This window comes from Arvicola amphibius, chromosome 12, assembly GCF_903992535.2.
Source record: "Arvicola amphibius chromosome 12, mArvAmp1.2, whole genome shotgun sequence".
NCBI classification, from domain to species: domain Eukaryota; kingdom Metazoa; phylum Chordata; class Mammalia; order Rodentia; family Cricetidae; genus Arvicola; species Arvicola amphibius.
The window spans coordinates 59466602-59490877 of NC_052058.2; the positions used below are offsets into that span (position 1 = coordinate 59466602).

General features: G+C 45.9%; 2 protein-coding genes across 5 annotated transcripts in view; one reads left to right on the plus strand and one right to left on the minus strand.

Annotated features, from left to right (window-relative positions):
• Nucleotides 1-9951: 9951 nt before the first annotated feature.
• Pigc (phosphatidylinositol glycan anchor biosynthesis class C) lies at nt 9952-12483 on the minus strand. Of its 2 annotated transcripts, none has more exons than XM_038348884.1 (2): nt 12382-12483; nt 9952-11345 (listed from the first exon to the last, which is right to left on the minus strand). In XM_038348884.1, the coding sequence occupies exon 2, from the start codon at nt 11128-11130 to the stop codon at nt 10237-10239; it is 894 nt and encodes a 297-aa protein (XP_038204812.1). In that variant the 5' UTR covers nt 11131-11345; nt 12382-12483; the 3' UTR covers nt 9952-10236. The 2 variants fall into 2 exon arrangements, with proteins under 2 accessions (XP_038204812.1, XP_038204813.1); XM_038348885.1 differs by having other exon boundaries at nt 12284-12423.
• C12H1orf105 (chromosome 12 C1orf105 homolog) overlaps nt 12466-24276 on the plus strand; it is a 28137-nt gene continuing 16326 nt past the window's right edge. Inside the window, exons 1-4 of one of the 3 annotated variants that reach the window (XM_038348886.1) lie at nt 12466-12720; nt 13645-13730; nt 16537-16624; nt 24161-24265. In XM_038348886.1, coding sequence (XP_038204814.1) covers nt 12655-12720; nt 13645-13730; nt 16537-16624; nt 24161-24265 — 345 coding nt within the window. In that variant the 5' untranslated portion in view covers nt 12466-12654. The remainder of the gene's footprint in view (nt 12721-13644; nt 13731-16536; nt 16625-24160; nt 24266-24276) is intronic. The other 2 variants (XM_038348887.1, XM_038348890.1) reach the window with 2 other exon arrangements.

The window sequence follows — 24276 nt, forward strand, 5'->3', positions numbered from 1 at the left end:
CAATTGAGGAAAAGATTTCAGAACAAGTGTGGGAATCCATTGCTTTGGGCCTGAGTTGAGGCAAAATAGCATTGAACTATGCTAAGGCTTGCTAATGTGTCTATACTTTTGAGAGTATGTAGCTGATTCATAAGATGCACTTCTTCACCTAACTCCTTAACTCTTTGTCCCAACCTTCATCTTCCAATGTGGAGACAAGGAAGCAAAGAAGGGACAGGAAACGGCATGCATCTATCTCTCCGTGGCATATGCCACTACTCCCTCATCTTCTACTCCTCACCACCTCTAATAAGGCCATCAGATTATGAATCAAGGGACTGATCTATTGATTAGATCAATAGAAGGAGCCAATGACTTCTTCAAGTCCCAACTGACATCCAGACACTGAATTCTCACATGAGCCTGTGGGGACACTTTACATTCAAACCATAACAAAGACAACAAAGAAAGCACTGCTGTTCATGTACAGGCAAGGACATTTTAACGAGCATGGTAGATTTCAAGGTTCCTTATCCCGTGACTTGAAAAGAAAATGTTGTGCTTGCCAACATGTATTTCATAACTGAGCAAGTAAGTATGATACAGTTTACTGAATTCTTTCATCCAGCTTCCTGAGAGTCTCAGGCAAACTTGTCTAGCTATAAATCTATTTATTTAAAAATGAAACACACAGAAAAGTTAAGATGACTCAAAACAGGCTGGGGGAGGCTGTGCAAACATGATGACCACACTTCACATCCTCACAACCCACGTGAGAAAAGATCCTGTCGTGACAGCGCTAAGGAAGCAGAAGCAGGAATAGCCCTGGGACTTGCCGGCCAGTCAGTCTGCCCAGCTTGTGAGCGCTAGAGCAGTGGAAGATCTGCCTTAAATGAAGGTGAGAGGAGCTGAGAAAGATACCCAACATTGACCTGTGGCCGCTGCGTGAACACACACACACACACACACACACACACACACACACGGATGGCTAAAACCAAAACCAATTTTGTGCTCTTCATATTCTAACTACAGCCTGTATCTGTGTAAATCACATTGAACTTAGACCATTGCACCATGAAACATGCCCACCCCACCCCACCCCCGATTTGAAGGGCACAGCCAGCTGTGCCTCCACGTTATAGAATACACCTGTTGTTTTCATCGCTGTTGTTGCTTAAGACTGCAAGCCACGATTACATTTCAATATTGTCAACACCTTAAGATCAAATGCTAAGACAATCAACAGGTGGCAGGCTACTGGGGAGTAAGGACTACACACTACCGCTTCCATATTGTTTTTAATTCATTTTCATGGAACTTTATATCAGATCCAATTTTCAGCCTGTTAACAACTTCAATGGAACTCATGACTATTTTAATCATGAACAAATGCAACAAGGTTTTCATCTGCCCCAGAAGGTAAGGACGGTCACCATGAAGACAAGGGTGGGGGCGCTCAGGGGTCTTCCCACCCACATTTTAAAAAGTACCATTTTCAACTGCCGTACCCTACTGAAAGCTAGTCTTCTGGCCTCTTCAGCATTGTAGTCTCTTCTCCTGATTCTCGCCTGAGTGAACATTGTAGAAAGAACAGAACAAGTTCAAGCCAAGAAATAGTTTCTTCTGTCTGCCTTATTCTCTTTTAAACACAAAAAAAGTATTCTCAGCTATGTACACAAAGGCTGCCCGGGGCCTTAAGGATCTGTTTATTTGGTAATTTTAAAAGTGTGGGAGGCCCACAGAGTTCTCACTTACCGGAGTCCAAATGTGACTTGGGCCCAGCACGAGGCCACAGGCCATCCCGGGGTGGTGAGCAGCTAGCCAGCAAGCTTGGGAAAGCAGGAGCAGCTTTTAAGTGGCCCCAAGGGACGATGTCTTTTTCAGCACTGAGGAAATCAGTACCAGTGTGGGCAAAGCAAACCTCAGGGCAGAAAACTTCAGGCTGCTCTTGGATGCCCTGGGAAGCAAGGTACCAACGGATGTTTCCAAGCCCCTTCCTTTCTTACCTCTCCATTGCGGGATGAGAGAAAGGAGCTAGGCCTGAGAGGCTGTGCATATGTGAGGCCATTGGGAAACAGCTGCTTCATAGCTCTAGCTTTTGGCAATCGTCCTGTTTCCCACACAAACACACTCGGGAGGGAAGTGGCACTCTCATTTGTTTGGTCACCGCAGCTGTTTCCCAAGGTAAACCAACACTGATGGCATTGGGAGCCGAGGACTGAAAGAGCCTCGGAAAGTATTTGCCTGGCCTAAGCAGACCCCAGCAGACCTTCTGTGGTTCTACTGTGCCTCCATTTGCCTGTGCCCTCCCAGTGGGAGGCAGGAATGTCTTACCTCAGGGCCCCACGGGCCTTGCAAGGTTCTTCACCTTGGCTCCCAGCTAAGCTGTTCCCTTGCCAGAATCAGTTTCTAAAACCTTCAAAACACACTGCCCGCTGTTGAGTTTTTCATAGTTCTTAGGAAGTCTTTGTGATTATCCCCAAAGGGCTCTAATCAAAATACATGTCACTGAGAAAATGAGCCCATGAATCCTGCTGGTGAACCATCATAGCACCTCCCTATCCTGAGAGCAAACCTGCTTGGAGACGGGCCCCAAAGTCCAGCTCTACCCTATCACTCTTCGCCTTGAACTCGCTGATAATTGTACCATTTGCCTTTATCCAAGTCGAGACGAGTCGTTTCAGAACCCCTAGACACCTAGGTCCACCCTGCACTGTAACCTCCATATGCTTCTCTACAGTCCTTATCCCCTTCTCCCTGGAACCTCAAGCTTTATGAACTTGTTGCACTGTGCCCAAATGCCTAACTCCCTGCCCAGACAATAAAATCCACGGTATGTGCAGTCTGCTCTCCGGGGCATGCCATTTGATTCATCTACCACTCTAAATAAAAACAACACTCTACTTATCTACCCTGGTTTGTGCCACCCGAGGGAACATGGCCTGGAAAACACAAACATATGTGTAACGTGGAAAGAAGGGTTATTTTCAATTCATCAGCGCCATACACACAGGAGCCGTCTTGTTGTTCTATTGCTGCGGTTAAACGCCATGGCCAAGCTAGCTTGTAAAAGACTATCTAACTGGAGGCTGGCTTACGGTTTCAGACGGCTAGTCCACGATCATCATGGAGGGGAGCATGGTGACAGGCTGGCAGGTAAGTCTCTAAAGCACTAGCAGAAGGATTCACAGGCAGGAGGCAAGCAGAAGAGGGGAAGACCGACTGGGCACAGAGTGAGCTTTTGAAAGCCCCACCACCTAGGACACACCTCCTCCAACATGGGCGCACTTCCTCATCCTTCCTAAACAGTTCAACAGGGACCAAGCATTTAAATATGTGAGTCTATGCAGGGCTATGCTCATTCAGACCACTGCAGAAGCACTAAATAATACCGGATAACCAGTGTAATTGCTCTCCCCAAACCCTCGGCTGCCCCAGTGCACCCCGCTCCTGCACTCCGCCTTACTCTTTCTCACCCTCCATTCTCTCAAGAAAAGAATTTTCTCACCTCATCTTCTGCTTCTTCACATCTGTGCTCTGCACTGTACCTTCCTTCTCGGAACCACGGTGCAACGCTCTTTCCGTCCGTCCTTCCATTTGCAGTTAGATCCCATCTCCTCTCTCCCACCTACTCAGGAATACTACTCCAGTAACTCCCCCTCCCCCGCCCCAAGTAGCCGCACCTCACAGCGCTTTGAGGTTTTATTAATCTCACCCTCCCTTTCTATACTAGTCCTTGGCTGGCCTTGGAAGCTTTACTGTTAAAATTTCTCTATTTTAAACCCACTCCAGATAAGTTAATTCAGCCACCAAAGCCCTATTCTTTTCAAGGACATGATCTCGTCCCACATGGTATGATCTTTTTTTGTTTGGTTGGTTTTTTGTTTTGTTTTGTTTTGTTTTGTTTTGTTTTGTTGTTTTGGTTTTTGTTTCTGGACAGGGTTTCTCTATAGTTTTGGAGCCTGTTCTGGAACTAGCTCTTGTAGACCAGGCTGGCCTCGAACTCACAGAGATCCACCTGCCTCTGGCTCCTAAGTGCTGAGATTAAAGGCATGCACCACCACTGCCTGGCATGATCTTAGTTCTTAGATTCCAACTGACCACAGTTGGTCACCGTTTCCTACTGCGGTCACTTTTTTGCCCTTGATTTCTAGGACCCAAACCTCTTCGTTTTGCTCTTGCCTCCGTGGCTTTGCCATCATTCACCTTCTTGCAGCGCACATTGCCTTCTGTTTACACCCATTATATGTCTCCTCCTGCTAAACTGTTGTAAGTTGAGGACCTTTAAGCATTTTAATTTATAGATCTACCCAAGGCACATATCAAAATACTTGTCATATAGTAAGTACATGAAAAGTATTTGTTGACTGAATCAATTCCCAGGGCAAATATCATAAATTGCCAATGGTATAAAGTACATAGAGACATCCTTGGTAGTCGTTAAATATCTTATTAATGCTGGCAGGAAGAGAATATAGGGTACAGGGGATGATGAGGGATTTAAAGCTTGAGCAGCTACCTGTTAGTCGGCCTTTAGCCCTTGAGGCAACTCAGCTTCCAGAAATGCAGCGCATGGGGCTAACCTATCAACATAGCCTTAGACAATTTCCTGCTACTCACTTTGATTCTTGATCGCCTACATTATAAAATGGAAATGGTCTCCGTCACAGGACTGTTATGAGAATAAAACAACCTATACACACAGTGCATAGCACAGTGTCCGGAACACAGCACACTGTGGTGTGCTCTCAGATGGAGGGATTATTATTAATCAAGACCCCGTTTACTTCCTGAGTTTGCTTCCTGAGTTTATGGGGGCCTCAGACCTTTTTCATGATACACAAGTCAGTAAGAATTCCAAGCCACAATCGCTACTGCAGAGGTATAACTGTAACTTCCACAAGAGGGCACTGTGCCCCAGGCCTACGTCACTGTATCCCAGGGATTTGAAATACTACATAATTGTGTAACTGATGCCCTCTGCTGACTTGTTTACTTTTTCTTGTCCTTGGGCCTTGGAAGTTGTAAATGATAGCCTTGTGTGCATCCTCATGTATGCTCAGCATGAAAGTTTAAAGCCAGAGCTGCCCCCAAAACTTTCTGACAAGTTCACAGCCCATAGATTTTCAAACAGCACAACACTGACACAAGCCCGCTTATCACAGGGAGTGATCGTGTTACCGCACACATACACGCGTCTTCTAGCTCCCTACTTGGCATAAATTGGCTACTGTACAGCACAAAATTAGTAGGTTTATTTATTTTTTAACTCCCCTGCAGTTCTATTCTTCCTTGATCCTCTCCACCCCAATTTCAATGCCTGACACCTGTGTTACTTAGTTTTCCACGGCTGCGGAAAAAAAAATCCCTGTGGTGGTCAAGCTGAAGGAGAAAGAAATTCCCTTGACTCAGTTTCAGAGGGTGCAGCCCATGGCTGGTTGGCTCTCTGCCAGTAGCAGCATGCCACGGTAGGGAGCCCAGGGAGGAACAAAGCTGCTTATCTTGAGTTACTGGGAAGCAGTTACTGGGAAGTCAAGTCCAACATGCCTTCAAAGGCATACTCTTAGAGACTCCACCTCCTTCAGTGCCTTTAGTCCCTGAAGGATCTAGCACCTCCCGGTGGAATCATGCACTTAGCACATGAGCCTTTGACAGACAGATAAGATCCAAACTATAGCAGCTCCATTTGAACAAGGTAGGCAAAAGGGCCTCCTCCTCTCCTTGCTCTCACTTGCATGGCCCCTCTCTAGCCTTCCTTGTACCTTACAGCAAATGACAAGAAGCGGTGCTCAGAGAGAGGAGCGAAATGGTAGAAAAGCAAGCTGGTGGCTTTTGATATAAACAAGTATTCGACAGCTTGAGATATAATTATAATACTTCTAAACTCCTTCCCCTGTTATGTCCCCCTGAATAGAATATTTACCTTAGAAATCTGAATCTTGAGTATATGGTCTCACCCTTTCAGTGTGGCTTGAGTTGAGGCTGGCTGCCATACTGGGCTTAAGGGATGAAGAGTGTTCCCAACAATGGCCGGCCATACTAGGTCAGATGGATAGTTTTTTTAGGTGTGAATTCCCATCCGTCACAAGGTGATGGGCATGCCACAGGTTAGTCTTGCCATCCCAATAGCAGCAGGTAAGGGCTCAGGATTTCTCAGTAGTGAAAAGCAAACAGAGCTTGACTTTTTGTTTCTTTCTCCCTAATCCTTTTAAGAATTCATTTATAATGCTGCCCTATGAGATTTTCTTGGAGAAAATGCAGAAATTTGGTAAAATTGTATTTTTGTTTGACCCAAATTTACACTGAGGCAACTTCAGTGTTTTCTCTACTGTAAGTCATGATCCAGTGAACAAATTCCTATTTGCTTTTACTCTCTTGACACTTTTTTCAGAGTTTGAGGAATGCTTGGTAATTTCTCTACTAGTGAACTATATAGCCCTACCCTGAGTGATGCTTGAGGCCATGGTCACACCTCCTTTGAGAATTCCTCCTGGGCTGAGTTCTAGTGGCTAATCCACTTTCAGAAGGTTGCCTCCCGTCCTCTGATTTGCATTATTTCGGTCACTTAACTTGCCGTTCTGTCACCTGTTTCCAATTCCACTACTGCCCACTTGTGGCGCAACTAAACTGTAAAAACCAGTTCCAAAACAAAGAGCATGTGGTTCTATTTGTCTCAATATCCATCTAGAGCACGCTTAGGATTTTGAGCCAGTAGGCTCGGGGTGCAGCACACGGCGCTCATCCTCAGACTGGATAGGGCATCTCAAGAACCCCAAATGTAGCCTATCCCCTTCTTATTATCTGCCCCATGCCCGGGCTCACTGCTTAGCCCGCGGCAGTTAATAGACACACAAGTCCACTCATGCTAGAGTATCTGTACCTACCCTGCCTCCTCACCTCTGCTTCCTCTCTACATGATATTAGCAAATTTCCTTTTAAAAAAAAATCACCAAATCCACTCATTTCCATGCTCATGGCCAGACTCTCCATTCAGACCCCCACTTTTCTCCAGTATTACCGCAGGGGCTCTCCATGCTCAGCCTCTCTAGTCCAGCCTCCAAACTACTGCCAGTCTCTAGACTTCACTTGCATACGGGGTTTCCTAATACTTACTTATATATAGTATCTTAGTTTACCTCTTTTGGAAAGTCCCTGAGTTTGCCGCTGAGTACAGGATACTGCAATATATAGTATGCTCTCTGTGACCTCAATCCCTGTCATTTATAATCCATTTTATCCTGTGCTTCTGTCCACCACCAGCATGCAGTAAGTTCCTTTGGAACACACAATACTACCCACCCTGGATTCTGCTTGTGGTACTGTCTTAGTTGGGGTTTCTTTTGCTGTGAAGCAACAGCGTGACCATGGCAACTCTTATAAAGAAAACATTTAATTGAGAGGGCTTGCTTATAGTTTCAGAGGTTCAGACCATTATCACCATGGCAGGGAGCATGGGGGCATGCAGGCAAACCTGGTACTGGAGTAGCTAAAAGAGTCCTACACTTGCATGCAACAGGAAGTCAACTGAGACACTGGGTGGTATCCTAATCATAGGAAACCCCAAAGACAGTCCCCACAGTGACACACTTCTTCCCAAAAAAGCCATACACACTCCAACAAAGCTGTACTTCCAAATAGTGCCACTCCCTATGAGATTATGGAGGCCAATTCCATTCAAACTACCACCAGTACCACTTCTTCCTACAGCTCCATTAGTACAGTATCTGCTGCACCTTCCCCCTGAAATTCAAGTGCACCCCAAACTCTCCATCCCCCATCACCTCCACACTGACTTTCTAGAACTACAAATATGAGTAACATGGAGTACTGGGTGGGTCCAAATAAAAGTCACAAAAAAGAGCTAGAAACAACAGCAGACATATTCATTCGCCCCACTATTCTTCAAAGTGGTTCACTCTTTGGAAGCGTTCTGTTCACGGCCATGAGTTTCCTAAAGCTGACAAGTGGAAACCTATTCAGATAAGTCAACGTATTAAAACATGAAGCACACCACAGTCTTTACAGTTCTTTGCTACATCCACCTACCATCCATTGACTATAGAACAATTTGGGCCACTGTCAAGACACAAAATGCACAGTCCATTACAGTGGATGGATGCTTTGGGGCTGGACCACGCGGCAGTTCCTGCTTCCTTTTTACTCCATCACCAAGGGTCGTTAAGTTTCGGAAAACAGTGTAAATGATCTTGGGGACAATTGCTCACTTTTGTTTTTATCGTGAAACAATCTTCACCAATCACAGCAAACATCAGAAAAAGAATGGGATGGTAGCCGCAGACATTAGTTCAAAACCTTTTCAAGAAATTTGTGGAAAAGTCAGAAAGCCATGAAGCACCACTTCACAGCATGCTGTTCTCTCGCTCTCTAAGCTGAAATGACTTTCAGCAGAGGACAGTACGTGCGCTCTCACAGCTGGAGCCAGCCACTCCGGAAAGAACCTGATTCACTTTGTGCCACAGCCCTCTGCAAATTTCCCTACATTCCAATTATCATGACACACCCAGTGTCCCTTATCCAGTGTGCTTAGGACCAGAAATATGTTGGACTTTTCTTTCCTCAGATTTTGAATTTTTTACGTAAAAGGATAGCTTGAGAGTGGAACCTATCCAAATACAAACTTCACTTATTTTATGTTCACCTTATTCCAGTATGAAGACAATTTCATGTTTCTTAAAAAATTTGGGCATGAAGATTTCATGCCCAGTGTAGAATGTATAGAATGTGGAATTTTTGACAGGGTATAACACTGGTGCTCAAAACCTGTACGATTTGGGGATATTTTTGGTTTCAGAATTCTGCATTTGAGATATTCAGCACTAGTACCGTGCATCCTGGTACTAGTTTACTGGGCACTCTTTACGTCACTTCACACACAGCTCATCTAATTGCCACAGTTCTTAGAGATGAAAACTGAGAGCTGAACAATCAGCTAACTCAAGGCTTCACAGCTTGCCCCATCTTTAGACAAACCGGATTGCTCATAGTGGGCTATGGAGCCCAAGTGACTGTATCAACGAGCTGAATTATTCATTCTCCCCCTGACCTTCTTTCCTCCTCCAGATGTCCGTAACTCTAAATCCCTATCACGTTCCCACCTTTGTGCCTCAGCTAACAGATGTGGCACCAAATGTAGTCATGTTTCGTGCAAATGTGCTTGTAACCTGGATTAAATGTGAGACAGCTGACAAAACTCATTCCACAATACAAAGTATATTCACAGCTATCGTAGTATTCACTTGTTTCAGAAGTTCCACAGGCATGAAGCCCAGACTGAGTAGAAGCAACCACTTTGGGAGCAGTAGCAGCTGCCCTCCTGGCCACAGCTGCTCGCTCCATCACTTTCAGTCCTGGCTGACATCACTTATCTGCTCTCAAGGGCCTTCACCGGCCATCCTCCCAGAGTCACTGTCATCTCTTGCTGCCTACTGGTTTCAGATGAACTCTCTCCAGCTTCTCGCAATGTCTTTAACATTGCATTTCTGTGACACATCACTCTCCTTGATTGGCTATATGTACGATCTGCTAAGAACTAAAACGACTTCTGTGGTATTGGACAACTGGAGACCACCATCCTGGACTCTCAAATTTGGGCTCTAGATATGTAAAGGTGTCCCTTAGTGTATAGAAAAGGCTAGATAACTGGATACACACACCTACTACTCTAGATATATAAAGGTGTCCCTTAGTGTACAGAAAAGACTTGATAACTGGTTACACACACCTACTACTCTTTACACCACTTTTTGTCTGTCTTACGCTTTCAGAAAAACCATGAGACAGGGCCAGTGTGCTGGCTCAGATGGTAAAGACATTTGCTGCCAAGGCCTGAGTTGAATGCCTAGGACATGCATACTGGAAAGAGAACACACACACAGACACACACACAGATACACACACACTCTCTCTCATATACACATAAATACAGGTATTTTTTTTAATATGAGACAATTCAATGGGTGTTACTTTTTTAATAAGCAGAACCTACATTACATCATTTGTTACAAGGAATAAAGAGGGACAATAATTCATGATGGCACCAGAAAGCTTTTTCACAAAATAACTGAAGGGCAAACACCTTCACTAAACCCTTGGTTAAAAAATGCTTTCTTCTGATCTCTGTTATACCACCCAGAACAGCCCTCTGCTTCAAGAGTGGAACTCTGCCTTTAAATGTTATACTGGTTAGGTTCTAAGTCTTTCAGCTTTCATAATACTGCAATGAAGGTCCCCAGCTTAGCTAAGGAACCTAGACAAGTCTTCTTTAATTTCAGCCTCATCCCAAGGCCCGTGAATATTTTCCTTAAAAAGTTGTAGGCGGATGAGGTAGTAAGGGCAAAGGCATGAGATGGAAATCAGTAGAAGGGCAAAGAGTATGGCTCCCACACCACTAATGGACAAAAGACCCCCAAAAGCTGAAAATGCAAAAAGCAGGGTGACCCCTACATAGCTTCGTGGGGTATATGCCTTCAGTTTCTTCTGTAACATGGGCCACAGTGCAAAAATCTGGATGGCAAATGTCACCATAATGAAGGCATGCAGTGACCGGGGGAGACGTGAGGCCAGGCAAACAGAAGCAAAGATGGCCATGTTCAAGGACAGTGTGCTGGACACAATTGCGGCATTGGCACCGTAATCAAAGAAGATAAGATGGCCTAACAGCATGAAAACAGACATGGCGTAGATGGTGTCAGTACTGACAGACTCCGTCAGGGTCTTCAACACGGGTGAAAATCCGTAAGTGAAAGTAATGAAGACCAAAGTACTCTTCAGGTCCGCCCACCGGGTCCGCCCACTCTTCTTCCGCCCGTTGCCTCCATCAATGAGATCAAATAAAATATAGCCAAGCAGTGAAGACGCCAGCCCAGTCCCAAAGAGCCACTGGGGGGCCAGAAGCCCCTCATCCATGTACCACCAGATCACCACAAAAACACAGACACTGCAGAGCTGCTGGACCACCACGCTGGACTCAAACACCACAGCCCAGTACTGGTATTTCCGGGCGTAGATGTTTTTCCGGAGTTCTTCCAGGAATCTTTGGTCGACATAATTATCAGGGAAGGGCTGCCGCTCATATAAAACCTTCTGCCACTTGACTTCTTTGGTGTCCGTGACATGTTGAGCACACATTATCTCATCCTTTCCCCGAGTCCAGGCCGGTTCAGTCTCCCTCAGAGAAGGCCAAGCGATTCTCGCTCTCGACAAAGCTGCAAATTAACACCTCTCTGGAAATGCCATGCTTGATGCCCTACAGGCGCTTCTTTCTTGTTTACAAAGGCTGCGATTCAGACTAGGCCTGCAATAGATGGGTTTGTTCTGTGAGGAAGGACAACACGGCTGAATTCCTAGAAAAAGAGAGATCTGTGAATACATGGAGGCCTGAGAAGGCCATGGTAGGACTCCGTTACAATCAAAACAACCCAGTCTACTGAAAGCCGAAATCAACTGTGCACAGTGACCTAATTTGAGGTATTAAAATCACACCTAAAATTTTAAAATATAATCTTAACAATTGATATCTGCATGACATCACTGACTCAGAACGCTAAAGTTAACATTTAACCGTCACAACCATACAAGTTAGTACCCGTCCCACTTTACCTAGTAAAAACATCTGAGTTTCACACTGGTTGGGTATTTTTGTCCCAGGGTAACAAAGTGGAGCCAGAATTCCAACAAAAGTCTACTATCAACGTTTGTGCTTCTCGTTATCTTCCTCTAAAACAGTCTTAAGTCTGGCATTCATACACCTAAGCTATGAACTTTCATACACCTAAGCTATGTACTATTTTTGCATGATTGTATTTGCAAGTTATGCAAATACACAGGGACAGAATCTAAAGCTGTTACCAGGTTCCCAATGACATCGGAGTAAGTTATCGGTCTCATGACAACAATAATCTGCACAATACAGAAGAGTATGATATCTACAGTTTTGGCCCAAACCAAGAACTCAAACCTCCCTTGTTTATTAGCTGAGCTTACTATCCTTCAGTGTTAAATCAACCTACTTAACTGAAACTGCAAAACTCTAGTATGGGATGAATAACCATTCCATTTTCAGAAAGGGAAAACTCAAGAGTCAACAACATGAAGGTCATTCAGGAAATGAGAAAGAAAAAAGAAACCTCCTGCCGGACCGTCTTTATTCCATGGAGGCCAGGCTAGAATTTTGCTCCAAAAGCCAGACACCCTGGAATCTGCCCTCACGCACAGGGACTTCTGGGTTTGAGGGGTCCGCGTTACCAGACGGGGAACGGTCCCGTCTTGTGCTGCCACTCACCCAGCCGGCCTGCCCCGCCCGCCGCCGCCGCCGCCGCCGCCCCTCTCCCAGCCTCGGCTCGGCGAGACCGGCCTGACGTGAAGGATGCCGGAACCCACCTGCACCGAGCTCCTAGGGGTGCACGACTGAGAAGGGCAGCCGCCCAGCGATTTCTACATCCGGGGCGCGGGGTTGGAGGAGCACTTCCGGGTGGACACGGCTCCACCGCCCAAGCGGCCGGCACGGAGACACTGCTACCCTCTACTGGCGGCTCCTCTTCCGGAGATCTGCTCAAAGTGGAGTTCCCTGAGCCTGGGAAGCGCCTTGGGGGCTCGAAGGGAGGAGAAGGCAGGGATAGATTCTGGGCAGTGGAAGAGGGATAGCAACCGCAGATGTTGAACTTGTGTCATTGTCGGGCCTCAGCTAGGGGACTTTCTATGCGTCAAACCTTCCTTCAGGTACAGGTGCCAACCCGGGCTCCTGGAGCTATGGCAGAGACTTCAGTAACTACACAGAGAAAAAATATCTCAGATCTCATGGAGCTTTCTAAAGGGCACTGATCTTCCCAGAGACGCTGTGATCATAAGTTTATATTTGTCCAGAGTCAAGCAGCTAGATATTGATTGCAACTAGATGAAATACCTAAATGTGGATGATTCCAAGGCTCGATTCTTTACTAGACTTTGCTACCTAAAAAGGGTGACGGTGGAGTTCTTGGGGTCTGAAAACACGGCTAGAAGATCAGGACAAGAGACTGCTGATTTTCAGCCGAGTTCATGGAAATATTACAGAATTTATAAATAGATGTAAGTACAAAGAGCTGAAAATATATAGATTCCAGGATACAGTGGACACAAAAGTCAGAACGCATGAACCCATGTATTAACTGTGTCGCTGTGAGGAAGTAGCACTATTTTCACTTGGAACTCTTGGTTTATAAACCAGAGAAGGCACGTATTTGTTCTTGGCCACTTAACGGGGTGGTGAGAAGACTCGGGTATAAAAATGCCTTGTTGAGTGTTGATTGCTGTGTGGTTGCTATTAGCTCACTTTGCTTATCATCCTGCCAGCACTAGTCAAGTGTTATAACTTTTAATATTTTATTATTAATTTTATCTACACATGCATCTGTGCGTAGGTATGTGCTCCTGAAAGCAGGTGTCTGTGGAGGCCATAGGAAGGTTCAGGGTCCCCTGCAAGTATAGTCACAGGCAATTGTGAGCTGTGTGAGTTATGAACTGAACTTGGGTTGTCTAGAAGAGGAGAGAGTTCTTCTAACCTCTGAGCTACCTCTCCAACCCTGTGACCTCTTTTAAGATTTATCTTTATTTTTCCTAAGTGTGATAACCTCTGCAAAATTGTCTCTTCCCCTTTCTTTTTAGGCCTTTGTTCCAAAATTTGACAAGGTTCCATGGCTTAGTGAGGCCAGCCTGGTAAACAAGCCTCTGGTACTCAGCATCCCTGGAAGGTAATGCCCAGCTTCGGGGGACAAAATATGTGAGAGAGGCATCTTCTCAAGGGAGAGAGGTGCATGTGATCACTGGAGAAACCGGGTCAAGTCGTGGGAATCAGAAATGCCCCTGGAGTTCTCAGACAAAGCTTATGCTATGTAAAGGCCTTGCTAGAGAACCTGAGACCCACATAACCTTCCTGCCCCCACTATTCAAACCTAGACACTATCTCTCAAAATACTTCCACATTTTCCTCCCCTGGTTTTCTTTCCAGTCTTCAAACTATAACTATCAAAAGTCTAGAGCTATAACATCCTGACTTGAAAGAGGAGTAGCTGTTGTTTTCCACTTGGGGCCTTCTCCACTTTCATCAGCCTCCCACCCCACCCCACCCACGCCCCAAACCAATAGAGAGCGTATTTCTGTTTCTGAAAACTGAGGATTTGAATGTAGGGGGCATTTCAGCTTCCATTTAAAATAATTAGGTTCTTCATGAATCCCTGCCCCTTTTCGTAATGAAATTGTCCCTAGGTGTGATGATAAGTGGCTGCTCTGGGGGAAGAAAGATAGGTTGAGATATGATGGAGGGAGGGGAGTAAGGCATCGGGGGATAAGCAAGGAAGGCACAGAGGCTGATTCATAGGCTTGTCGTAGCTAGAAAAAGCATACTTTGCGAGAGCTTCCTTTCCTGTTGATAATTGTCGTGCATTCTTAAGTCTGTAAACACGTGACTGCAGTAGGGACGTCCCTTTGTCTACACGTTAAAATAATTCTCAACAAGCTGATAGATGGGTTTGTGTAGCTTCAAAGCAAACGCTTGAGTGCCTATTGTTCAGGTGTGTGTGTGTGTGTGTGTGTGTGTGTGTGTGTGTGTGTTTATCTGGCATGAGCAATCAAAGGTTCAATAAGTCAAAGGTTTGCTTTGGAAGTAACAAAGAATATATGTATTAAGGGCTGACTACCTCAAGAATCATCGTGAGTAATGACAACTCATCTTTTTAAATTGTGCTGTGTCATTAGTTCACATGCTGGTGACAGTCACATGGAGGCCACACTGAGAAGGCTGGTCAGGTAGAGGTGGCAATGAATGGGAGAACTGAGCAAAGGTGACATCCTGCCCTCTGCCTGAGTCAGTGTTGCCTCTGATGTGTGAGTTTGGGGCCCAGATATGCTGGGTTTCCTAAAATCTGGAAATGGTCCGTTGCTAGTGCTTGACACCTAATAAGTTAACCCCTGCCCCCTCCTCCGCTGACCACATTTAGGCCACATTTAGTGATTAGATACTCCATATTGCAGTAAGAGAAATTCTTCTCAGATGTGCTCTAAGACGGAGGCAGCAATCTTATTCTCTGCTTGGAGAAATGAGTCTACTTACCTCACCAAACTAGAGCTGACGGGACCTGTGAAGCGCCCTCAGCTCTCGAGAGCAGGGCAGGAACATAGCTTATTGGGAACAGAAAGAGGACAATTGATGTTTAGCTGTCTATAAGAAACTCTTCATTTGTCTGGAGTTTCAGGTCCCAGAATATTTGTTTGGCAGTAATTTCCCTAAACCCTTAGGGGAATAGTTCAAAGCACTCAAAGTATTATGTTCCCTTGGACAAGCAGATCCAATAGAATGGTTTAGAAAAGGTAAAAGAATGTTTAGTGAAATATGTCTCAGAGCATTTCCAGCTTCAAAAACACTCTGGAAACATAGCTATGAGGATGGAGGTGAGACCTGTAAGACCTCAGGAAGTGATGGGGAAGGGCTTGTACCAAGCATTTCCTCCCAGGACCACTCTCCCAGCTTGGCCCAACTGTGCTGAAACCACACTCACTGTTCAAAGCTGCTCAGGACACAGAGGTCCTGTTAATGAGAGATTATTGTGTGCTGAAGCAGGACTGACCTGGCCTTCTTGTCTTTCCTGGTCACTTTTGGGATAATAAATCCGAGACAGCCCATATCCATAGCAGAGAAGCCTGTGGAGGAACTCACATCAGCTTACCCCCATCCCGCCACCCCCGTCCCCGCCTGCTCTCCCTAGGACCAGGGAGGTGGCAGGAAAATGAAACAATGACTACTTGATGAAGGCCACACTCCTTTCACATGAACAATGAACAATGAAGTCCTTCTCACTGAAGAAGACAGGTGTTCTTGGCAGGGCATCGCATTCCCTGTTTCTATCCCTTGGGTGGCTGGGGCATGCCCACTGTCTCACCACCCCCACACCAAGGCCTCAGCCCCTAACAGTGGGAGGGTAGGGAATCCTGCGGAGACAACTGGTGTGTTCCTGCCATATCTCCGTGTCACCTGACAGCTGGGAAGCATGTGCCAGTGAAAGAAAGCCTGTGGGGGGAAAGAGGGAAATTGTTGGAGTGTGCAGGGGCATACAGTCCAGGAAACCCAGCCAGGCATGAGAGGGTTCGTTCTTGGTCTTTGTTAAAGATTTCACAGCCATGCAGACACGTTGAAGAAGAAACCTAAGGTGCATTTCATCCCGTGCACTTCTGCTGTCAGAGGCGATCTTTGCCTGGTTTACTTGTATCCCTTCTAGGACTGTAGTTGGTCAGTTTGAGGAGGGGGGGGGCAAAGTGGCCTAAAAGGACTGAGCGTATGTGGGAGTGCTGCATGGCCTGAGCCCCCACGGTCCAGGCCCCCATGGCCTGAGCCCCATGACCAGAGCCTGCATGGCCTGAGTTTTGATGGCCTGAGCTATGCAGAACTGCAGAATTGGAGCAGGAGGCAGTGCAAGTCCCCATACCTTGTCTCTGAAACAGTTGGGGCCTGCGTCCCCGAGCCATGGACTCTGATTCTAACTTCCTTTTGCTTTCATCACTCAGATATCCTTCCTCTGCCACTGTTCTGACTTTATCCAAGAAGGATATGGATTTGCCAAATTTGCTTCAGGTTCCAGATGTCATATTGAAGGTACTCAGAATGTTTTAATTGACTCCCACTGTTGTCTTGCCTCGAGCGTAGAATGTTTTGTGAACACTATATCTTTTCCTTGATCCCTAATATAGACTGTGAATGTATTTCCTGTCGCCTTAACATGAGTCTGTGCCTGGCACATCATCAGTGTTCAATGAATATTTATCTGTTTAATTACATGAATTTGTATCACCACAAATAAAACCAGGTTTTATTTGTTCTTACCCTGACTCAAGTATTTTAGTACTCCAGTATGCTATAACTAAAAATAAATAATGTTAGAAATGCCAAAAAGGGAAAGCAAAAATTATGGACGAGTCTGCCAGAAGCCCTTCAGAGACAGCATCTTAGCATCTAATGAGATCATTTCTGTTTTCTAGAGACACTAACCCAGCCTCTTCCCAGCCCCCAGGAATTATGTATGTCTTCCCCAAACTAATCCCTACACCTGCGGGGCTTTCTGTTTAAAACTCCCACACTTCCCCTCCTCCCACAGAAATCTCGTACAACTGATTGCTGGTGGCCCCTAGAGTCACCGTGTGGCACAGAGGCATCTGAGCTGAGGTGCTTGAGCTGTCAGTACTTGTAGAGGGAGGGAAGGACACACCTGGTGACATTAGGAATTCTTTCACTTGCAAGACTGTAGGCATTCTCGGGGCTCTTGCAAGGTCGTGCCTGAGGGAGATTTCCATAGCACTTGGCCAAGTGCCCAGCACGTAATATGCGCTCAGTTACCATAAGCAACAATTATTAGGAGCCCTCATGTCAGTCCCTGAATGCTAACTGAACCCTTTTTATTTATTCTAACATGATACAGAAAATAGTAGCTCATTTGCAGCCCACAGAAATAGAGCAGGGGCAGGCTAGAGGAGAGGAGACTGGCGATACGGAAGTATCAGAGAGTGGGGCAAAGTAGGTAGTGGGGCTGGTCACTCCAGGCTGGGAGGGATGAGGAGAAATGGAGGAAGCGGCGCCTGCGTGGCTTGAAGGTAACACATTTACAGCTATAATCCTGAGCCAGCTTAGAGAAAGAGCAAAAGAGATTGAGGGAAAGGAAGGAATATCAGAAAGATGTGGAGCCTGAGAGCACAGGAAATGCTTGAAGAATACCCAGGGGTCATCAGAGCTCCATGGAAGGGGAACAAGCCAGAGCACAGCCAACCCATAAAGCCACGAAATGTGAGCATACATAAAAATAGTCACCATGTTAGTCCCCCTCACACCCTGAACAAGCCAGGCTGCTATGACGTGCACTATGAGGTGGTGAGAGGAGAGAAGGGAGCAGAGACTGACCACAGACAGGAAGCTTTCACTCCCCCAAATCTAAGCTATTTACACAAGCTCTCATCTGCTGGCAGCTGCCTGTTCCACTCTGCAGAGGTCTGCTCAGCGTCTCAGTGCACTGTGGCAGCCTAGACACTAAGACACCGATGTACTCCGTGGCTTTCCTAAAGACTACTAGAAAGCCTTCCTCTTGCAGTGCCTAGCATTTTGTGTATGCAATACCGGTGGCTGGCCACTAGAGAGCAGTTAGGAACAACAACCTTCAGCAGCCTGACCAACAGTAGTTCTGAAAGACCAGTCTCTGGGCAGTTCTAAAAGGAATCCCAAAAGCCCTGCTTCCAGCAACAGTGAGAAATCCATGGGGTTTGCCCTCATTTTCGTCTTACTGGGGTCTGCTCCTTCACTGCTGTGTGTGAGAGAAATGTTGGAAGGGTCTCTGAGGAGTCTAGGATCCTTGTTCTGTTAGGCACCACGCGGTGCCTGAAGTCAGCCCTCCAGAGTATGCTATGATCTACCAATCCTTGCCACATGTATGCAGGCTCAGCAGCTGCTCCTTCCCAGACAGAAGCTATGTGCTGCCTCAAGGGAGTGGAATGTTTTGTGGACACTGGATCTTCTTTATCCCTAAGCCAGGGACCTGCCAAGAAACTGCTAATCATTGTGATGCCAACCAGAGGCCCTGGGCACTGTATAGGTGCAAAGGTTCCGACACCTGGCTCCCTTCCTCTTCACCATCAAGAGTCAAGGGGCACGATTTGCGCTCTCACATTCCACAGGAGCATTCCGCACTTGCCTTGCAGGGCCATACAGCAGCTGCAGGTACAAGTGCGCCTGAAACAGAGAGCAAAGACAGGCAGGACAGTCTGGGAGTGGGTGGCAGACAGCAAGAGTAGGATGTATGGAGAGGGAGGGCTCTAAAGCAATACCCATGGGAGTGGATAATGGGGAAAGCTTTCAAATGAAGGCAAGAAATGAAAACTAAACTTTCCTTCAAATGTTTACCAAGCAGAATTTTCACTAGCCACTCTCGCCTAGCATTTCACCTTGTGAAGGTGCCAGAAGCTCACTTACTCTATGTTGAGGGAAAGAAAGTGCATGGGTGAACTGGGCTAAGGCACCTGGAGGCTTTCAACCTCCTCTGCCAACCTGTGGGGCCGAGTATGAGCTAGCCAGGACCTGCAGGCTACACACTGATTCCCGCTCTCAGTACCTTCCCCCACTGGCTCTCCACTCTCTTTGATCCGACTTTGCTTTTCTGACCTAATGAAGTCAGATTAAACATGACAGTATTATTTATTTTGCTTTTAGCAGGCCTGTGACAAAAAGCTTTGGCCGAAGCCATTGCTCAATATCAGAGGGTGAGCTGGGCAACAATAAAAGATGAATCCCATTTTCTCACCACTAAGAACTCTTTAGCAGTTATTTCTCCTTGACTCTAACTTTTGAAAGTCATGACCACCAAGAAAACTACCTCATATGGTCCTAAGTCCTTTTCCTGTTTATATTTATCAAACATGCAACTATAAAAAGAATTTTAGAATAATGAATCTGATCGCTATAAAAGATGGTGGTCACAGAACTTAAATTTAGTAAATCTGGATATAGATACCTGGTTCTTTATTATATGCTTAATATTTTTTCTAGTGAATAGTAGGGGAGTTTTGTACTTATTCTTTGATGACAATCATGGATATTTTCAGATAGAGGGGAAAGGTGTAATTATTTTATGGGTTTTCTGGAACAGTGAACTGACGACTCCGTCTTTAAAGGGTATTCGGACAAGTATACCCTCAAATAGACTCTAAGGATCCACTGTTACCCTGAGGGGAAGAAATAATCTGTCTTTGACCCTTTTGTAAAAAAGAAAAGACAAAAATTTCTACCACTGCACTAAGTGAATGAGTTACCAGATAAGCCTCTTGGACTTTGTGGGCTCCTGTTTCCCAGTGGCTTACTTGAGAAAGGAAACCAGAAAGGTCCCTGTCAGCTCAGTCAGGAGTAAACAAGGGAAAGCAGTAGATGTGGTGAAGGGCAGAAAGGACGTAGGCAAATTATTGTTATCCCGAAGTCAAGCTGTCTATTTTTAAAACCACCATCTGGCACTAACGTTTTCAGTTTTTGTTATGTAAACAGGTGTGTGTATGTGTTTGTGTGTGTGTGTGTGTGTGTGTGTGTGTGTGTGTGTGAGTGTGTGTGTCAGGATGGGAAGAATGAAATAAACTTCAAGTTCTTTATCAAGCATTTTAGAAAGCCAAAATCTTGGGCCTTGAGCAACATTTTAGGAACCTCAGAAAACACTGTCCTAAAATAAGATCTTGCAGTTGTGAAATATGAAGAGGAGTCTTCAACATCTGGGGGCTGCTTGACATCTGGTTACACCTCTTTGGGCTTTCTACAGGTTGCTGTCATCGTCCTGTTACTACTTCTGTCTGCTGTCTCGAGGGTAGCTGCTCAGGAAACAAGAGACCTTTAACCTTTCACTGTCTCTCACTGGGGAGATGATGTCACCAGGAGCTTGGCGGTGAGCCTGGCCACTTTTCTGTCCTTTGCTGCTGCTGCTGCTGTGCCTTAGGAAGGAGAGTAAGGTGGGGATGGTGCAGGTGGGAAAGACCTTGGTTCCATCGCTGGGAAAGAGCACAGACAGAGCCCTCTCGCACATGTAATCCAAAATGGTTTACGTCAGCTTTAGATTTGCCTGGTGCTGCTGCCTCCTGGAACTCTGAGCCTACTTACCCTCTAAATAAAGAGGAACAGAGCAACTCTTCTTGGGAGCAAAACTGGCTGGTTGTGGGTCCAAGTTGAGGTATGGCCAAGATTAGGTTTGCTCTTCAGGCATCGAGGTGGTGGGTTAGCACATCTGCTTCTGTCCTCTTCGTCACAGGGACCATCAGGAGGGATTGTGGGGCCCAGAGAACTTTCAGTATTGGCTGACATCACCCAAGAAGCAGAGCTCGGTCTAAAACAGAGCCCTGCAGGCTCCTGGCCTGTGCTTCTGTTCAGCACCTTACACAAAGAATAACACTAATGTCCTGTAAGATCTCTGTAATATAATGTCGTAACAGCAATCTTTATGTATATGTCTATATTTGCGTCTGTTAATTCAAATAACTCATCATGACTCATTCATTCAATATTTAAGTTGTACACCTGTGCCCATTACAGTCTTTAGGAACAGTGTGCAAGGCATAGTTCTTGCAGCTAAGTAACTCTTAGCTGGTGGTGGGAACAAAAAGATTGTTTTGAATAAATCAAACTGCCAAGAAAGTTTCACCAAGTCTATACTGGAATAGAGAGGTAGGCATCCAACTCAATCTAAGAGGGTGATAAAAGACAGAGAAGGATGCGGGCTTTCTGAGAAAGTGTGAGAGCTAATGTTGTCAACTGGTCAGAATCTAGAATCACCTGAAGACAATGTTTACCTGTTGTGTTAATAAGGATCGGGAGACCTGCTGATTGTGAGGAGGGGATCCTGAACGGAGCACTAGCATGCAAGCATGCACTGAGCTCTGCTTCCTGACTCTGAATGCAGTATCTCCAACTGCTTCAGCTCCCTGTCATCTTGACTCTCTGACATGGCTGACTATACCTTGGAACTGTGGGCCAGAGGAAATGCTTACATTGCGTTCATCAGTGTATTTTATTACAGCAGTGGGGGAAAAGCTGTGCCTTAAAGGGTAATGAATTAACAAGGACAGATCAAGAATCTAGAGAATAGTTTAATCCTTTTGATGTCAAAGGATCGTAGCTACCATTGTTCTGGAACTATATAAGCATTGCCAGCGTGGGTAGTCATTGCTTCTTAGGGACTTCACTAATATATTTGCCCCATGACTTTTCACCAACTCTGATCCCAACCCATGAAGGGCCTAGTACTATTCTATGAGGTGGCGAGAAGCAACTGATAACAGAGAAGATAATATACATATGCTTCTACTCCAAATGAGCCAGCTCAAAGATTTCCTCATAGCTGCTACCCTCCATCCAAGTCTTCTTAAACCTCAACCCACCACCAATGTCCCTTCTCTTTGTTCCCGGTTTTCTTTCTAAGGTCCCAGAGAGATCATTGATGCTTTGGGTGGCAGTTTTTGAGAGGTCTGAAGACCTCAGAAATCTGGGAAATGGATGGTGGAGCCTTAGCTACAAGGTAGAGCATCTCTGAGTGCCTGGGAAGTCATGGCAGAGAGTTGATTCAGTTCAAAGCCAAGGAGCATACATAGAAAGCTAACTCTCCAGTCCCTCTTCTCACCCAAGCCTTTCTTCCACCAGACAACTAGAATGTTCTAACCCCCAAGGATAATTTGCTTGGTTATTCTCCCAGGTTTTGCACACTGTTTTCTGGGCCTGCAGTGCCTTCCCCTTTTCTCATGCATGGGAAAAGTGCCGCATCTGTTGACCTGTTCCTCTTCTCAGACCCTCCCCTCTGCTTATTACTCCCAGGGAACTCAGCAGTGACCCCCAGCTTCACTGGGGCCTCCAGCAGTTGTTTTTGTCCTAGAACCGTCAACACTGTTAGAGTCTGACTCTGAAGTGACCCCTGCCCAGAAGTTTGGGGTCCAGTACTTCATCTGTAGCTTTTGGCGCCACAGGGAAAGCTACGGAGCCTTTAGAAAGTCAGTCCCAGCTGGAAGTCAGAGCACCTGGAACTGAACTTGGAGAGTTATATCTACCCCTGGTTCTGCATGAGCTGTCTGCTTCCTGGTCCACTGTCATGAGAACATGTTGCTACCAACATCTCTTGCTGTCATGGACCAAATGGCTCTGTTCTGTCTCCCGTACCGTGATGAACTGAAATCCCCAAAATTGTAAACAGAATAAACCTTTTCCTTACCCATTTCTGTCAGGTGTTTTATCATAGTACAGAGCAAAGTAACTAATACAGCAGCGGTGCTTGGCCGTGCTAATTGCAGGGCAACGAGCAGCTTACCGCAAGAAGCTGTGTCTTATTTACCTAGGGATACCTAATGAATAGTGAATTTGTATTGTCTTCACATTTTCCTGAGAACTTTGTATTACTTATGTATGATATATGGCACCACCCCAAATATAGTGACCTCACAAGAAGTATTGGTTCTTAAATTATTGAGTCTATTCATTTGCCCTCATGCTGTCACCTGCCAATCCACAATGTTAATACTGTGTTGATTCTTTCTCATGTCCTATAAAGACAAAGTGTATTTTAAATATTTGTCCGAAGAATCCAACTTTTGTCAGTAGTATTTAATTTTCAAACTCCAAACGCCATGTACCTCTCAGGATGAAAGTACTTGTGATCGATGTAGCAAAGGTCACCTTCAGCGCTCACCATGCTGGGTAGATGTGTTCATCCTTTCCTGTCTCCCACACCTCCCAGGGCAACAGGAATGAGTCAGGGCATACACGGGTCGACCGGAAGGAGAAAGCTCAAGTTGACAGTCTTGTTTGCTTGTCTTTGTGGCGCTCTTCCCACCTATGCTCTATACTTTCTGTGGGTGAATCGCATTACTCTGATGCCAGTGTGCCTCAGACGGTGCTAGATCAAATCTCCAGTGTAATTTTAGACCCAAACTCTCATCTGCCTTCTAAGGAAACCTCTCCAGTCATGCATGTTAGAGCCCTCTGTTCAGGTAGAAATGCTCTGAGGCTCTCGCCCATTCTGCAGGAAGTCAGAAAGAAAGCAGTCTGGACAGGGAACAGAAGGGCGTCCCATCCTCCTTCCACTGGCTGTCCCTTTGCCTTGGTTGGCACAGCCTTGCTTTCCCAAACAAGGGGCTCACAGCACATACACAGCTCTAGTTCCGCTGTGGCTTAATGCTCGCTGCACAGAGGGACTGCTGAAAGACTTATGGGAAAATCTTCATGGAGTCAAAAGGTCCTGGGTCACTTGGTGAAACTTGTTTCAAAAATGGGGGAATGTGCTGCCTGTAGGGAAACACAGCCCTTCTGCCACATATGCACGGGCTAAAAAGCAGAGATCCTACTGTATTTTATTTCCTAATCCCCAGTGCTAGCTGTCCTTGCATTTCTGTCACTGTATACGGCAGTCCCGAGGCCACCACCTTGCCTGTGGTCGCTCCCTTCTGTGTACGCCCTTTCTGAAGCTGTAAGTACAGCGAATCCCAGACTGAGCAGCCACTCTAGAGCGGCTAAAATAAGAATACCTATTTTATTTTCATGAAAGGAAGTTCTGCTCTCTCCCTGTTTTTAACCCTTGCCTGCCCTGGGTATCTATTTTATCCTCTCCCCACTCATATCTGTCCCCTTTCCCCATAGGCCAGAAAATACGAGCATGGAAATCTGTCGCCCAGGAACAAGCAACTGTACCACTCCACATGTCGAGAAATGAAAATGGTAGGCAAACAGAGAGGAAGTTCCCAGGTACAGAACTC

Excerpts from the sequence above, each read along its gene's own strand:
- Pigc (XM_038348884.1), bottom strand. The coding sequence starts at position 11,130 with ATGTGTGCTCAACATGTCACGGACACCAAAGAAGTCAAGTGGCAGAAG.